General features: G+C 34.7%; 1 protein-coding gene across 5 annotated transcripts in view; it reads right to left on the reverse strand.

Annotated features, from left to right (window-relative positions):
- LOC149783061 (AP-1 complex subunit gamma-1-like) overlaps positions 1–17,488 on the reverse strand; it is a 97,462-nt gene that overhangs the window by 43,096 nt on the left and 36,878 nt on the right. For 4 of the 5 annotated variants that reach the window (XM_089934658.1, XM_089934660.1, XM_089934661.1 and 1 more), the window contains 8 exons: positions 17,339–17,424; positions 16,642–16,737; positions 12,439–12,519; positions 11,962–12,060; positions 11,358–11,413; positions 8,502–8,615; positions 5,148–5,288; positions 2,274–2,328 (listed from right to left, as the gene is read on the reverse strand). In XM_089934658.1, coding sequence (XP_089790784.1) covers positions 2,274–2,328; positions 5,148–5,288; positions 8,502–8,615; positions 11,358–11,413; positions 11,962–12,060; positions 12,439–12,519; positions 16,642–16,737; positions 17,339–17,424 — 728 coding nt within the window. The remainder of the gene's footprint in view (positions 1–2,273; positions 2,329–5,147; positions 5,289–8,501; positions 8,616–11,357; positions 11,414–11,961; positions 12,061–12,438; positions 12,520–16,641; positions 16,738–17,338; positions 17,425–17,488) is intronic. The other variant, XM_089934659.1, reaches the window with a different exon arrangement.

The following is a 17,488-nucleotide window of genomic DNA, read 5'->3' on the forward strand; positions in this document are numbered from 1 at the left end:
GGTGAAATTACATCTCTCTTAGCCAGAATAGTGAAGTTGGCAAAACAGTAAGAAATGGGTGCATGAAGTTCAAAATCGTCACCTGAAGCTTTTATTTTTGCATATTTTCATGTCAGATGATTAAAATTCTGCTGAAATACTGTTAGAAATTGATTTAAAAAGACAGTAACATAGCAACCTCAAAAACAGATTATTATCTAAAACCTGGAGGCATAATTTGCTTGACAGTAGGCTGCCCAAGTTCATTTTTTGACTGATTTTACACTGGAAAAGTGTAACTATCATTTTCTGGTACTTACAACCTTCATATTAGCACCCATATTGACAACAGAACAAAAAACTTTTTTCACTATATTTTCAATTTCTTCCTAAAGGAAAATTTATAAAAAAAAGGTCAACATTTTACTTCCAGCATTAATGTACTGTATTGAAACAAAATGGAGTGGGTGTGGGTGGGGGGAATGTCATGAAATCATTACAAGGCAAAGTGAATTTCACATTTCATGTCTGTTCAGGTGAAATGAGACTCTAGGGTGAATCACACCACTAGCATGGGCCCTGTAAGTACTTGGATTCTCCAACAAATGTACATTGTCAAAAAGCTAACAGACAGCTCCTTCATTTCATGGCAACAGATAGGTGTTCCTTCCTAACTTTAAAAACATTCTGACCTCCTGCTTTCATAATTGATATACATATCTGTAATCAATACACACATTTTTTGTTTTGCAATACTGAAATTCAAGATACAGCCTGAGATTCAACCGTGAAGATATGCTTGGAGTCGCATAGTCTAGCGTGAAATGACTCTTCTGTCCTCCTTCTAACGAACCACATGTTTTCTATGACATTTAGTATCATGCTATTTACACTGTAAAGGGTATATAGTTTTTAACAATGATAAGTATTCTTGTTCACTCCTTGGTAAATATGCTGCAAAGATAGCCTATGGTACCATATGACCATAAGGCACTTTCTTCCAGTAACACCTGTAAATAATTAACAAGATGAATATTTACATGTTAGGTAAATAAACAGATAAAATTGTTTCATATTAAGGACTTGTGATGAAACAAAGGCATTTTTATGCAAAGAACAGAATAACAATAACTTCTGCTACCGCGGTTATTTAAGGTAACTTCTCTACAAAACATGAACAAAACTATATTACTAATTTTGGTTTACACTATTCAGAAATTCTTATAATATTAAATTGAACAGAAGTTATGAGTGACACAAGATGGGATTTACAAACTATAAGACTTAAAAATTCCTGCATATAACCTAAATATTACCCAAACAACTTTTGCTATAAAAATTCATGGGATGTTGTCCCCTTAAATTTCTTGATGGAATCCACTCTTAAGTGTTAAAAAGGTACAAGTGTAACATCAACTGCAAAGTAAGTTGGGAGAGGCAAAGGTTACTGTTGACAATAATACTTAGCACTCTCATTCCAGAGCATGCTACTACGCAATAAACAAAGATTTACCACAGTACATTTTCTCAACTTTACATATTAAAAGGAGTTCAAGGGAAGAAAATTTTCTGTATTTTTCTCCTACAGTCACCACCACGATCGCACATTGCAGATGTGTTTACAATATGACACTAGACTGGTCTTCATAACTTCTACATAAATAAAACATACTAATATGGCACAGACCAAGAGGTTAACAGGTCTACTAGACCCATCAAATTCCCTGATTTCTTCTTTTCTCAGCTAAATGAACAGTTCTGCTGCCACCAAATATTCTGGAAAGAACTCAACATTTAACTCACACTTTGTTAAGCTATGACAAATTTTGTTTTTTTGAGATCGAGTGACATCTACAAAGTCCCTGCCTGACAACATTTTGATCAATATTTGCAAACTTCAAAGGCATTTCCCAGTTGGGAACAAAGATATTCTTTCACCCAATGTTTTCCTTGATTTCTTGGTGGCAAAGGAACCCTGAGTGAAGTTAATCTAGGATGTGGACTGACAGACACAGGGAGTGAAATGCAGACTGACATGCACACAGAGATGCACATGCACACCAAGGTGATCATTATATCAAACCTCCAAGGTGGGCTTGACAAAAATAAAGATGCTTTAGGTGAACTTGTGCACAATCCAAGTTTAATATGCAATCTTTGTTTATTTTATTTTTATTTTTGAGGGGTGGGGTGTTTTTTAGGCTGTAGTGTTTACTTTTCCATTTTGGTACCTTGGTGATATTTAAATGCTACAACTTTTCTGGCCATAAAATACTGCATATCAAGGAACTTACTGTTGTGAGGACTTTCATCACGGTGTCTATATGCCATCTCTTGTTTGGAGAATATCTGTAAAAGGATATACACAAATTTACTTTGTATTTACCATTAATACTTATATGTCTGGTCCATTTGAAAACACCATAAACCCTCTGTTCTGTTACTCATGTACTGGCAAAACAGGCTCTATACTGTCTGTCTTATTGATTACTCCAAACAAACTGCACAGACCCAGATCTTCTGACACATTATGCACTGGCAGATCTGGGTCTGCACTCTTTGCACCAGGATCAGACTTCTGAGTACAAAAAGTACCAGCTTCAACGTAATTCAGTCCCAACAAACAGAAGAGATACTTTGTGCAGCGTCCGACAAGTGAAGCAATGAAACACCTGCAGGCTATACATGTCTGTAATAAACCTATAGCTAAAAGTATCTCATAACTGTTACTTCTGCCAAGTTTGTCTCTGAATTTTTGTAGTGCAAATCCCATCATGACCCTTATTGTTATTTATATTACTTCTCAAATACTGGGCGGAAGGGCTGGTGCAGATTTTCACACATTTTTTAGCCATGGACTCCAAATTGGGGAAGGAAAGGAAAGCCCAATTTTGCAAAGTATCAACAAATCATATTTTAAAAAATATCAGCGGCTTAGATCAACTATTCTCCCTGATTCTAGAGACACATAAGGTATTTGCATGTTAAAGTTGTTTGTTACCAGTATTTTGCATGCCAATTGAAAATAATCTTATAGTATATACATGTACTGAAATATTAAAGAAAACTCAATAATGTCTGCATTAGCTTACCAAAAATACAGAGTTTAACACCAAAAGTCGACACAGATGGATTAAAACAGAAAGGATCACATGTTGAAACCTTAATGTATACAAGTGAATATATCTGAATATTCCAAGTGTGAATATTTTTATATTCTGATGTAGATAGTGGATCTGTCTGAGTTTGAAAATAGCAGTAAACATGTTAGATTTACACTTACAAAGACAATGTATTGATTTTAAATTTTCTGATATGCAAGCAATGCTGGACTCTATAAATACATTCCTGATCGTCTCACTAAACTAAATAATTAATATACAGCATTTGCCATATGGAATCTGACCAACAAGCTATTCTCCAACACCTTTTATTCCAAACATTATTACCTTGAAGGAGATCTAAACAGCAGCAAATCCAATGGTGAATGGAATGTCCCATAGAAATTCAAAATTTTGAGTGGTTCGAAAACAAGTCAAATCCTTTTTCTATCAATCTCTTGCATCTTATTTATCCACATACCCCTTTTTCTTGGCAACCCATCTCTAAATTGACCACCAATCAGTTGCTGAACTCCGATGCAAATGTATGCATGCACCCAGCCAACATTAAACCACAGCCTCTTCAGTTCTTCTTTGCAATGGCCAGTAATAAATGACAGATAATGAAATAGAGATAATTATTACCATGATGCACATGCACTCACGTTTTTCAAATACATGATATCCCTTGTGCTTTGTTAATTTGAAAATGTCAGTAAAATTTTATTCCATATTAGTTATATACTTACTAGTTTATCTGCATATAAAATTCTAATGGTATGCAACAACAGACCCTAAAATGAATAATTTTACAAAATTTAATCAGCATTTAATTTTGTTGCATTTCTGCAATCGTGTCCTTTTTCACGTATGACGACAAAAATGCGTTCAGATTTTGCTTTTTTTGCTTTCATCCATTTCCTTTCATTTTTAATTATTGTAACAAAATGTATGTACAGAAATTGATTTTTCATTTTCATCATCAGTTACTGTAAAGGGAAAGAACTATGGCTTTTATATCTTATTTCATTACAGTATTCTTTAATGAAATGGCAAAGCAAAAGATGCAAAAACAGCACTGAATATGCAACTGCAACAAGTGTAACATAATAGTTGTTGGGTATTTGTCACAAATTTTGTTGCTCATTTCATTTAATTCCAATGAAGATTGTACAGACACAATCACCGATGATGATGTCATCACAACGATAGTAAAATTACCCATTTCAGGGTCTGCAGATTAATAACAAGCATAAAAAGACACATTTACTGCTGAAAGAATGTCAAGTCCCATATATTATTTGGTATGGCTATCACTGTAAAACTGAACAACATGTTATTGGTATCAAGAGCATGCTGTCGTTTCATCATCATTTTCTTGGCCTATTTTGGTAAACAACTAACATCTCAGCTTTGGTAATCAGAGAATTGTAAATACTGATGCTTTGACTGATGAAGTGATATTAATTTAAACCAGATCAGATATAATGCTATTATAGTCCTTTTTCCAACTGCAAATGTTCTCAAAAGAATCAATTTATTGTTTTAAATTTTCATTTCTTTATGTCACACGCGAATCAATATTTCACTAATTATTTGTGGAATTATTCTCATTTGTGGTGGTTTACTTTTAAAAGCATTCTTGTGCTATTGTCTGAGTGACCATCATCCGTGGAGTCATCAAAGGAGATAACCATCAGGTCTATATCATCTTTGGATATACATGAAAAACTATTGGATCTTTATTTTGTCACTAATATTTCTGAGACCATAAAGTTTGTTACTGTCATTAATATTTTGTTTGTTTTTATGTATCAACAGCACTTTATAACACACTACTGGTTATATGATGTCAAGGAAATGAAAGCCATGTGCCTTTCCCAAGGACAAGTTTGATATTCTGACCAACTGAGCTACTTCAGATCCCATTTGTTAGAAGAGAATGGACACTGCCATAAGCATTGAGGTACTAAAAATAGCTCAGAGTTAAAAATCACTGCAATCATAGTCAGACAGTCCCCTGTCAACAATATTAGTTGTTCCAATGTGTACAGTGACGTATCTTACTTTTCTGCGGCAAACACAATATTTGAACAGCAATCTGACTTGAACTCAGGATCACATGTCTCAAGGTAAGCTAGCAGCTCTTTCATCATACCACGGATGTTGTTTGTATTCACCAAGGCAAATGACAATTCCACTGCCCTCCTGAAAAATTCAATATAATTACCTCACTGATTCTTTGTATTTTATCCACTATGAGAGTTTCATAAAAATGTCCTTTTTATGTGCACAACAAGAATGGAAATAATTGGTTGCATGCTATGAAATGAAAAACAAGAGTTACTGTGATGGGTGGCCATTATCTATCACCAAGCTTTTCATTTTCACCACCCCACATTCCACTCACACAATCAACAACCCTGCACTTATTCCATCCCCAGCCAGTTACCCAGGGGCTATGATGCAAAATCCATCAAACAAATGATTTCTCTTCTTACTATGTCTGCGTTTACAGTTTGTCAGAAAGCATTTGATACTATACTAATCTCAGATTTCTGTGTATTTGAATTTGGACCCATCCCAGAGAATCCAGGAGTCGAGGAGAAAACCAATGAACCTCTTGTAGCCGGTCACCACGTGTACATTTTCCCAAATTTACATCAACTCATTAGATGTGCTACAACATAGTCTGGAAACATCACAATATCCCAATGCTTATGTCTTTTAATGTAGAAAAACTGTCCTAATATACACCAGGTCCTTATCTTGACAGACAATAGCCCCATATTATTATTATTATAAATCTATGGTCTTAAACTAAGTAACAGAAAAGAGTGACAATCTAAAAAGTATTTACAGTACAGTACTAAATCACAAATAATCCTAATAGTTCTATCACAAGTCCAAATATATAGTGTTCTGAACATTTGCAGTGGTGTTCAGAATGAATTCCAATTCCGAATGTGCTGTTGTGCCAATAACCTTGAATGTGCCAATGTACCAACAGTCTTGATCTACGACAATGACATAATCCAAACTGTCCATGAATAAATTCACAATAATCCCCAAAGAATTACTTAGTCAGAAAATATGGAGCACTTTGTAATTCCAGTGAATAATTTATATAAATTCTCTCAAATTAAAAACTGAACACAACAAAAAGACTGATTTCACTTTGATGTTAAAATAGGTATAAGCAATGTTGGCATATACAACATTAACACATGATGGTCAATTTCTGATAAATTTGTAAACAACTTGCTTCTAGAACATTCTTAATTTCTAAACAAAAACCAGAGCTTGAACTCAAGAGCTGTAAAATGTTTACTCCAATTACTAATTATATTAATATACAGTCAAACCCGGTTATCTCAATGATGTCAGGGGTATAAAAAAAACATCAACATAACCGGGTCCCAAGATATCAATGTTTAGTTGTCAAACCTGTTGCATAACAATGATTATGTATCTGCAGTACCAAAAATGTGGCGTTTTGTTTAAAAAAACAAATGGCATTTCTAAAGCACAATAAAAATAATAGTTCAGTCATGCCCAGTTGTGCAAAAAAAGATTGGCTGTCTTTTAAATGAGATTAAGTAACAAGTCACACGTTTTTACAACACTTGCGTATGTTCGGTGATTTAAATTTTTTCTTTCCCTGTGAATAGCCTCATCCCTTTGGTAGACTCAATAGTTTTCTCATACTGACTAAAATCTAGGCCAATTCAGGTACATGTACATGTAACACTGTACTTCAAAAAATATATATATTTTCTATTGTTTGCATTGACTCTGACTAGTAGCACAATGTAACTGACCAAAATTGTGCATGAAAATTGATCGCTTCTGTCGATTACCAGAGGTTCCTTTACACCGGTATCCCCGTTTTTACTGATACAAATTTGCCTCTGTACTGGAAAAAGATGAAGCTGTTGGTCTTCATATACCGACAAACTGTGATGTGTGTTGAAAGTTTTTAAAGTTAGCTGTCTCAACATGAAATTCTGTAAGAAGCCAACATATTCTATTCATACAGTTGTAGTCCCATGTCCCTCCCAACTTTGATCAGTGACCATGGGCAACAACACAGAGTCTGCATTTCACACTGATGGACTGCAAGGCCTTGATATTTGATTCAAGATAAAAACAATAATTTTTTTGTGGAAAAAACAACAATTCTTTCTATTTCATAGACATAAATCCAAGCAGTCACTGTTTGCTATATTCTGTTTGTGTTGAAGAACCTGTAATCACTGCAAAGCAATCGGCATCATCATTAAAACAAATAAAATGGGTCTATGGATTTTGTAAATACTGTTTGTGGTTTTATTTACTCCTGTTAAAACAAATTAATAAGCATGTTTGTTGTTGGGGATGTGTAAGTCATGTGATCTAGCCATGCAGATGGCTGAAGGTTTACATTTACACCAAGAGAATTAAAGTTGTTAATTGTGTATGGATTAAGTTGGTGACTGACCGTGGCGATATTGGAATGGGATTACACTATAGTTGGTTCCACAAAGCATTGTGAATTTTATCCTATCTGTAATTGCATCATTAAATTTAGCTAAAAGTACCTTATTCATTTTATATATATAGTGTAAAATGAATTAGGTATTTTTCGCTACATTTATTGATGTTGACCTGAAAATTTACCGAGTTACAGATAATATAAAGTTCGCGATGATGTGTGGAACGAACCATGTTGTCATGGTGTTGACATGTGACACTGTCCATTAAGAACACAACTCCTGTAAAGGTCAGAAAGGCATTCATTCAATTTCTTTACTCTAAAGTATTGTTTACAACATAATTTTCTCCATTCTATGCAAGTCATAAACCGTGTATTGACAAGATTGGTTGATTAGCATTTATTCCGATAAAATTTGGTCTTGTACTGACTTTTTCCATCCTTGCCGGTGTAGAGGAAATGCCGATCATTTGCTGCAAAATTTCTCTGAGATGGACACTGAAAGTTGCATTTTGTCGAATTAAGTGGGTCCACGTCACTTAGGACCGAACTGTATGCCCAATATTATGGGGTAGTTGACTTAACAGTGGTCAAGATAAGAAGGGAAAAATTAGCATAACAAAGAATTATTTTGGGGACCGGATTAAAATGATTGACACACACGGGTTCTCGAGATAACAGAGGATGAGATAAGTGGGTTTGACTGTATCATCTAAATTCAAAGACAATTATTAGCTATGTAATGTTGTTTACAAAATAACAAGACATTAGTCACATAGGCCCTAACTCAATCACACAATATAAATATACACAACATATGATCTTGGAGAAAAGCCAGCACACAATACAAATTTGATATACATAAAATTATTATCACTATCACTGAATTAGCAGATATCTGTCAATAAAAGACAGAATGTAATGCATATCAAGTCTACAAAACTCACCTTCGTATGGAGATATCTGGATCTTTCAGGCAATCTACTATTGTTGTTCTGTGCCTCTGTACTGCATTATTGTCTGCATTGACAACCCGTAGTAATGTATTCAATGCGACATACCTATACAAGAATAGAAGAAACTTGTTTAGAAAACAAGTAAATTCAAGGAATGGTTGTCCCTCTTTCTTCATTACAAATAGGGATGTGTAGTTTTTTTTTTAAAAAGGGAACCAAGCAGATATAGTAAATCAGTTAAGGTATGTATATTACTGATTTTGCAGAACACAGACAACAGAACCCAGTAATGTCTCATTAATAAAGAATTGCATAGAAATGTTGTTTAAAATAGAAAGATGATAAAAGGGTTACTGTGGTGAAGCAAAAGTATGTGGTCAAACATTCTGCAAATCTTAATGATGACAGAAAAACTCATATCAAATTATATCGAAGTTAGAAGTTCACATAAATAGTCTTGAAATCCAATAATAATTCAGGAAATGAATGTGTGGAGGCATGGGTTCTGTTGTAGGTGTCCCTCCCCCTGAATTATGAGATGGTATGAAAGCATTAACATAAGCATGCACAAAATCTTTAAACATTGAGATGATGAACCCATAACCATTCCTAACAGAGATTATGCTCACTATGTTACAACAAAAGTGGACAAGTCCAACAAACACGGGCTATAAGTCTAATGAACACTGTTGCAGATCAAACACTGAAATAAAAAACTCAACCGAGGTCTCATCAACATAAAGTTTCATAGCAAATTTGGTTGAAAACCAATTAGAATTAAAGTAGTTATGGCACAGAAAGGAGTGTGCATGAATCTGGTAACCATGAGCTATGACTATGCAAAAGACAAATTTGCATTCTCAACAGGCAATGCTGCAACACTCCAACTCCGCTGGTCTTATCAATATCAACCTGTCTACCAAATCTGTCTAAAAGAAAGTATGGGGGTTATTGTGCAAAAATGTCAGTGGCTGAAACTCTGTTAAAATAATGACAACTGAACTCAGCTGTGGTCTCATCACTATCAAGCTGCACACCAAATTTGGTTGATATATTAGGGTTTAATGGTAGGTCAGTTCAATACCAGTTATTTCAAGCTGATTAAAAGTTTGTTATTTTTAAAATTCAGTTTGGTTGAAATCAAAAGTAATTAATTGTGATATTGTGCATAAATGAATAGGTCCAAAAACCCGACGCTATAACTCCATAAAAAAATCTTTTCTCATCAATTTTAGAAATACAAGGCATATCTTTTGGTACATCGTAAGATGTACAAAAATCTGGCGCTAAGCTGGAGTCTGTCTAAATGAGATTAGGTTATAACGAATCAGAACATTTAGGCGACAAACATTTGGTTATGCACATACATGCCAACCCTTGGTGAGGAAACAGTGTAATCCAAGTGGACAAAAAGAGTAATCCAAGCAGAAAAAGAGTACTCCACATATAACATGATAAATAATTCAATGAGAATAAGTACAAAATTATTTATTTATTCCTCTGGACTTTTAACATCAATTACTGCTTCAAGTTTTCGTATTTAACACTTTGAGCTTTAAAAAGCAACAGACTCTCATATTGCATTTCAAAACACTTTGTAGCAGCTGACACTATGATTGCTATGCACAGTAGTAGAGCAATAAGTGCAGGGTTACTGAGCTTGGATCTGAATTCAGTTTTATTTTTGTTAACAATACTTAACAAACTCTCACCATTATGTTTATTCAAAGCATTATCAAGCAAATAAAAAAAATGTTTTCTCCACTGGAATCTACTGTTAATTCTGGTAATGAAAGAAGAGCACTCTAACTTTGCCCTTTTCGTTGTCAAAGTCTCTTACACAGACTCTAAAAAGAGTGTATGGCTTTTTAGCTCTTCGATATATATGTAGCAAAGTTACGCAGTGTGCTATAAATAAAAAACCTGTTACCTATTCGACTCCATACACATAGGCCTGCCTGTTAACTGTTAAGCAGTGCAGTATATATTACGTTTAACAGCAATTGTAACCATTTTACATTTTTGGTACACTCTATTATGTATGGAAAAATTTAAAAGTAAAGTCCGATCATTATAGCTGTGTAATTATTTTTCACGGAAGAATTTTTGTATGTGCTTTAAAATCTTGAGAGAATTTGTTTACCGTCAAGTCAGTGAAGACGCGTGACCAACCGTAGCTGCTATTTCTCATACTTTAAATTTATAAGTTCTTTGTCTGCATCTACATCACTAAGTCAGCTGAATTTGATAATTTATAAAAACTAATTGCTGCCTACATCAATATCAGAGTCTTTATCTAAGTTATTGAAGCTTTCATTGTTGTGATTCTAATTGTGAAAACTCGAGTAAGTACTGAACAAAATCAGCGACCTCCATTTTGGAGAGTGGAGAATACAACCCAGTTACTTTAAATAGCAGATTTTGACCAGAGCATAAACAGCAATCACATGATCTGATGTAATGGTCATTCACAGCAATGAATGTAGTATCTAACAGAGGGTTTTCCCCAAAGGTGGCACTATGAAAACCCACTTAAAATGGCTGATGTTTACAGCAGGCATCGAAAGGCGCTTCCATGAGAATATGTAGAGGCATCATAACGCGCTTGTATGCAGAGTGGAGATGTCCACAGGTGCTTGCATGAGAAAACAAATTATTAATTTTTTGGGGAGGGGGATATACAGAAAACATGTAATCAGAACATAGATACGTGTTAAAGCGTAATTTAGTGAAAAAAAGCGTAATGATTACGCCAAGAGCTTAATGGTTGGCACATATGTACGCATGCCCTACACTTGGTCGTGAAAGATTTACAGACTCAGAGAATTATGTTATGTGTATACTTACCTAATATTTTTGTCATTATTAAGCAAGAACCTTCCCAATATATTTACAGCTAATACCTGGAAAAAAGTACATAAATTCATAAGTACAATATCAACGTGCATACATGCATACAGACTTGTAAATAACTAAGTTTTCATTCATTTTATACTTATAATTTCACAAAAAGATCTAAAGAGAACTACCTCCAATGCACGACTTAATATGGTAATAAAATCTACTGTAAAGTATTTGAAGAATGATAAACATACCTCCATAACAATAATTTTAAGGCAATTATTTTTTAAATGATGACTGTTAATTCCCGCAAGTTTTCAATGGACACTTATTATGTGGGAACCATCATTTACCTAAATATTTATAACGAGTTCTGAGGAACACACCTACCTATCTGCACAACATTCACAGATACATCTCCGATTTCTCATACAAACTTTAACACTCTTAATCAAGATGCTTCTATCGCTGCATGAAAAGTGATAATGAAAGTTCTGCATGTTGCAATCCTTAACAATTCATGCCATAAATGTATTCTGTACAAAAACAACAAATTAAAACCCTATTTTTCAAGCAATCTATGAGCTACACATAAAAGTTTGCTACTCACCCTCAACCCTGCCTCTGATTTTATACCCATTATGGTTAAGACTATCTCATACAATATAGCATGGCCAACATTTTTGCTGGTGTCTGTATTTGTTGCAACCTACAAGTTGAAAAAGATCTTAATAAAGAATAGAAATATGCTGTATTCATTTGTCAGAGCTTCACCAACTGACGACTGCAGTCCAAGTGTAATTTTTACATCTCTGATTTTGCTAATTCTCATTCTTGTGACCAAAATATTATCACCAAATTAAAACATTTGAAGTGAAAATTAGCATTTAAAAAAAAATATTACATGCAAATTTAAAGGCATAAAAATACAAAAAAGATGTAATCTGAAGACATGGTGGCTGAAGAAGACTAAGGTTTCTTACCAACATTCACAGTAAAATATTTTATCACTAGAAAACAAAGAGTTGGTGAGAAAAAAGTAACTTTCTTCGCAAAACTGGAGCTTTCATTATAAAAAAATACATACCTGGGCCAGTATATCATTCATGGTTTCACTAGCTTCTACATCATTTTTACCCAGAACTCTCAGCAAATGCAGAATTTTCACCTAAAAAGATGAATAAACATGATTAATCTGTAAATAAATTAACTAAACCAGTTGCTATCAAAATATACAAAAAAAAGATTCAATCTCGATGGATGAGATGATGAAGCTATCAATTTCATTTGTTAACATTATATATTTGTTCAACAGGTTCTATTTAAATATTCAATTCACAGCAAATGACAAGTGTACTGCTTATAGTGGACAGCACAAATCTGAAGCAGAACCATACCGATACTCTACAAAGCTGAATGTATAACAGAAACCATAACCAAAAATACCTTGAATAATCTATACAAAATTTCAACCTTTAAGGCTGTATGTAGAAGAGAAATCATGACCAAAAATATTAATAATCTACAGAATATTTTCAACCCATAAGGCTATACCAAAATTATCATGAATATCTACAGACTTTTTTCAACCCATAAGGCTATACCAAAAATATGAATAATCTACAGAATATTTTCAACCCATAAGGCTATACCAAAAATATCACAAATAATCTACAGAATATTTTCAACCCTTAAGGCTATACCAAAAATATAAAATAATCTACAGAATATTTTCAACCCTTAAGAATATACCAAACATATCACGGATAATCTGCAGAATATTTTCAACCCTTAAGGATATACAAAAAATATCAGACCGCTCTGGCGGTCTCGTGGTTAGAGAATCTGCCTCGGAAGCAGTAGGTCGTGGGTTTGAACACCAGCTAAGTCATACCAAAAACTTACAAATATGGTACTAACAGCTGCCTTGCATGGCGCTCAGCATTAAGAGGTTAGTGTTAGGACTGGTTGGCCTGGTGTCAGGATAATGTGACTGGGTGGGACATCATGCAACATGTGTGCGGCATGATGCCCCAGCGCTAGACATCACTATAAACTGCCATACTGCAGACATCATAGCGATATGACTGAAAAATCCAAATCACACACACACACACACACACACACCAAAAATATCACAAATAACCAACAGAATATTTATAAACCTTAAAGATATACAAATAACAGAAATAATGTCCAAAAATATCTTGAACCTATATAATGAAACTTACACACCTTAACGCTGTACATATAAATCATGATCAGAAATATCTTGAACCTTTCATACCTTAATGCTGTACATATAAATCATGACCAGAAATATCTTGAACCTTTCATACCTTAATGCTGTACATATAAATCATGACCAGAAATATCTTAAAAATTAAATTTCCAACCCATAGGCTATTATATCATAAAGCAAATGTTAAGCCAGCCAAATACAAACAGCACAATAGGACCATCTTGTGACCTTTTCCTTCCTGAAATAGCACAATAGGACCATCTTGTGACCATTTCCTTCCTAAAATAGCACAACAGAACCATCTTGTGACCTTTTCCTTCCTAAAATAGCACAATAGGACCATCTTGTGACCTTTTCCTTCCTAAAATAGCACAAAAGGACCATCGTGTGACAATTCCCTCCTAAAATAGCACAATATGCCCATCCTGTGACCATTTCCCTCCTAATGACACCTAAGGCTTAATTATATAAAAAATACATTGGAAGAAACAAAGTAATTGAATTTATGCAGTATTCCAAAACGAATACACAAGCACAGATTCATCAGAACACAACAATATTAATGCGCACATAACTCTGTGCAGTGAAATTTTAACTTAGTCGCACGATCAACATCACTTTCAGAAATTGAAACTTTGAATCAAATTGTGAAGGAAAGTGCAGTGCAACAGCTTTTCCAGCTGGTCTGGAGTAAATGGATCTTGATGGGGTTTTTTGTTGTCGATTCTACTAAATTCTGCTGGACCTGGATTTATCAGCTGTGTCTATTCCATACAAAATACACGTGTCTGTGATTTGAGTATGGAGGGATGTGTCTTGACTCAGCTGCATGTGTTTCCGTTCTGTCATTGAATGCTTGGAATCATAATGTGGGGAATATATGAACTCTTTCAACCCTAATTATCAAAAAGATGCTATGGAATACAACCATTTCATTTTGAGTGCAGTAAGGAGAATGTTATTGTACCTGGAACATAGTCAAAATTACAGTACAATTTCGAAATGTGTAATCAAACTTTAGAACCCATGACATAGCTCATGTAATTTGGATTTGCAGAACCAAGAAAACACATTTTGAGGAAATTCATGATACAAAAATGTGAGAATATTTTGGCCATTCTAATTACCAGCTAAAGTATACACGTTTATCCTTGGTCACTTGTATGCTCCCCAAGCTATATTATGACCCATATGGCATCTATCACTAGCCTAAATCCAAAACACTGTATCAAAAAGGTTAACACAGAAAATTGCAAAGCAGCTGATATGTCACAATCCATTCAGAATTCCTAATCATCTTGCCTTACTGGCTCTGAGGCCCATATTTTTATACCAAAATCTTTTGTTGCATTTTTCCCACAAATGTAGTACTTTCACTTATAAAATGGAATGTCTATGATAGAGATGTGATAGCCCTTGCCCTCAGTATGCTTTTCTCTGCTATTTTAATGTACCCCAGAAAGCACTGGTCATAGTTTTTACCATTCCAGTAACGAAAAGTTATGAACATTTCTCATAAATAACTGTTTAAATGATCAGAATGGTATTTTCAATTCTGCGTCACTCATGCTTGTTGTGGACACTGCAAATATCATGTTCATTCATTTACTTGTTCGAAAGTTTCATTTGCGACTCAGTAAACTCATCCACATTGTTTAAATTATCATCTCTACTTTCAAAAAGATGAAACAGCTGTTTTAAGTCATTCACAAACAAATCTAATAAACTTAAACCTGAAGTCTACTACAAGAGTGTACATGGTTTGTTTACAAAGTAGTTCCTAATACACTATACTATTTTTAGGCACATGTGTCACACACATGCATGCAATATCAGTATCATAGAATACTTCACGATTCTGACAATGTTGTTGTTGTTGTTCTAGGGTTTAACGCCATTCTTCAGCACAAGACAGGCCACACATGGCAGCCAGTACAACTCGTGGAGGAAGAACCCTGGAAAACCCAGGGAAGAACCACCGACCCACGTGAAGCTACTGGCAGGCTTTCCCACGTACCCACGCTAGCCTAGCCTTGGACTCGAACCCATGCAGACAGAGGTGAGATGGCAGTGATTCAGAACGGTGAGCGCTTTGACCATTCGGCCACTCGGGGCCCCTCTGATAATGTAAAGTTAATGGAGAAAAAACGGAGTATATGATAATGTATGATGAGGTATGTTATCTGGTCAAAGTTTCATCAACTATCTGTAGATAAAGTGACAGCATGGATAAGGAAATGGGCTTCTCACTTGCATTATCCCTCACTGTGACCTTGACTTCAAGCAGAGCGTTTGTCTGTGTCTGGGAGTATATTTATATACAAATTTGTTACTTTGTACAAGGGTCTTATGGTAGATTAGTCCTTCAGATGTGTCAACCTCTTCAAATAAAGTCAGAGTTACAAGGAAACAAGTTAGAGTTACATTTTTCCTTGCCCTGACCTTAGCATGAGGCAGAAGGAGGGCTGTGGTATGTTCCATGACATAACTAAGGCAGAAAGATTCATTCACATGTCTTCAGTGCCTTAAAATTTATGCTCTGGATAAGGATACAAGGCACAGATTTATATTTTCCCTTGCTGTAATATAGTTAAAGAAAGTTTTGATTACAGTATCTTCACTGCGTCAAAAGTTTACTTTGGACAAGGATACAAGACAAAGAATTTCACGTTCCCATTACATGACCTTACCAAGGACATGGATATATGGTATACAACACACTCTCATCTTGGACAATGTTTCATTAAATTATCTTCAGTGGTTTAAAAACTACACACCAGACAAATAAAACAAGTCAAAGATTAAAATTTTCCCTTGCCATGGCAGTGACCTGAAAGCCTGTGCCATGGCTATGGTACACAGCACAGTCCGGTCATGATATATACTTGGATATATTTTTAACGTAAATATTTCTCACTGATAAAAAAAGGGTGCTGGACCAACAGATGTTGATCGACTGACAATTGACGACCCCATAACAAAACAAACTGGGTTCAAGATTGGTGCATAATATGAAATGAAGCAAGAATTGTTTGAGCATGTCCTCACCTGCAGAAAAGGATCACTGACTCCTGACACATCATGTTCTGGAGAGTATCCGGCCATAATTAGATTTTTCAAGATTCTGACTAGCTGTGGAACAACCTGCAATGTCAATGTCACAATTTTAAACACCTGTCAGATCTATCAAATCACCAATTAACAACATGTTTTCGTGCATTATCTTTTTCATGGTGGGGCACCTAACACTGCCTATGTCCATCTTTACCGTCCCATCATGTCACATCTCCCCATTAAAAATTCCATTTTCACTCAGTAAATTTTAAAACGTTCAAATATTTCTATAATGCCATGAAAATCTGTTCGATCATCTACATCTGCATATATTAATGCATACCAAGCTTCACTGGTCCATCTCAAATGGTTTTTGCATAACTGCAAGGTTGTTGTCCCCCCACCCCAAATTGATGTCAAAGTGAAAAAGATTAACAAATGTGCCAAAAAGTGAAAAATTGCTGTAATGCCCTGAAATACTAAGGTCATCTAGATATGAATTCGAACAAGCCCATCAAATTTCATTTGTATACCTAGTGATTTTTTAAAATCATATATCATCAGTTTTGTCGAAAGTAAAGATTCAAAACGAAAATTTCAACAAACTATTTTAATGGCCTAAAAATGTGTAAAAAAATTCTGATTGGTGTTCAATGGATTTTCATTGAAAAAATGGCTCAACAGTATATACCAGCCCAACCTTTCTGAAATGCATCAAGGTGTCTGGACTTTTTTCACACATCTCTGTGATAAGACATACAGCTGTGAGCAGAACACCTGTAAAAGAGAAAAGGAATTAATAACATTGGCCAAAAAGGACATGTAATATTTTACATGCAGA

The sequence above is a fragment of the Sinohyriopsis cumingii genome, chromosome 15 (genome assembly GCF_028554795.1).
Source record: "Sinohyriopsis cumingii isolate HCF-2022 chromosome 15, ASM2855479v2, whole genome shotgun sequence".
Classification (NCBI taxonomy): Eukaryota; Metazoa; Mollusca; class Bivalvia; order Unionida; family Unionidae; genus Sinohyriopsis; species Sinohyriopsis cumingii.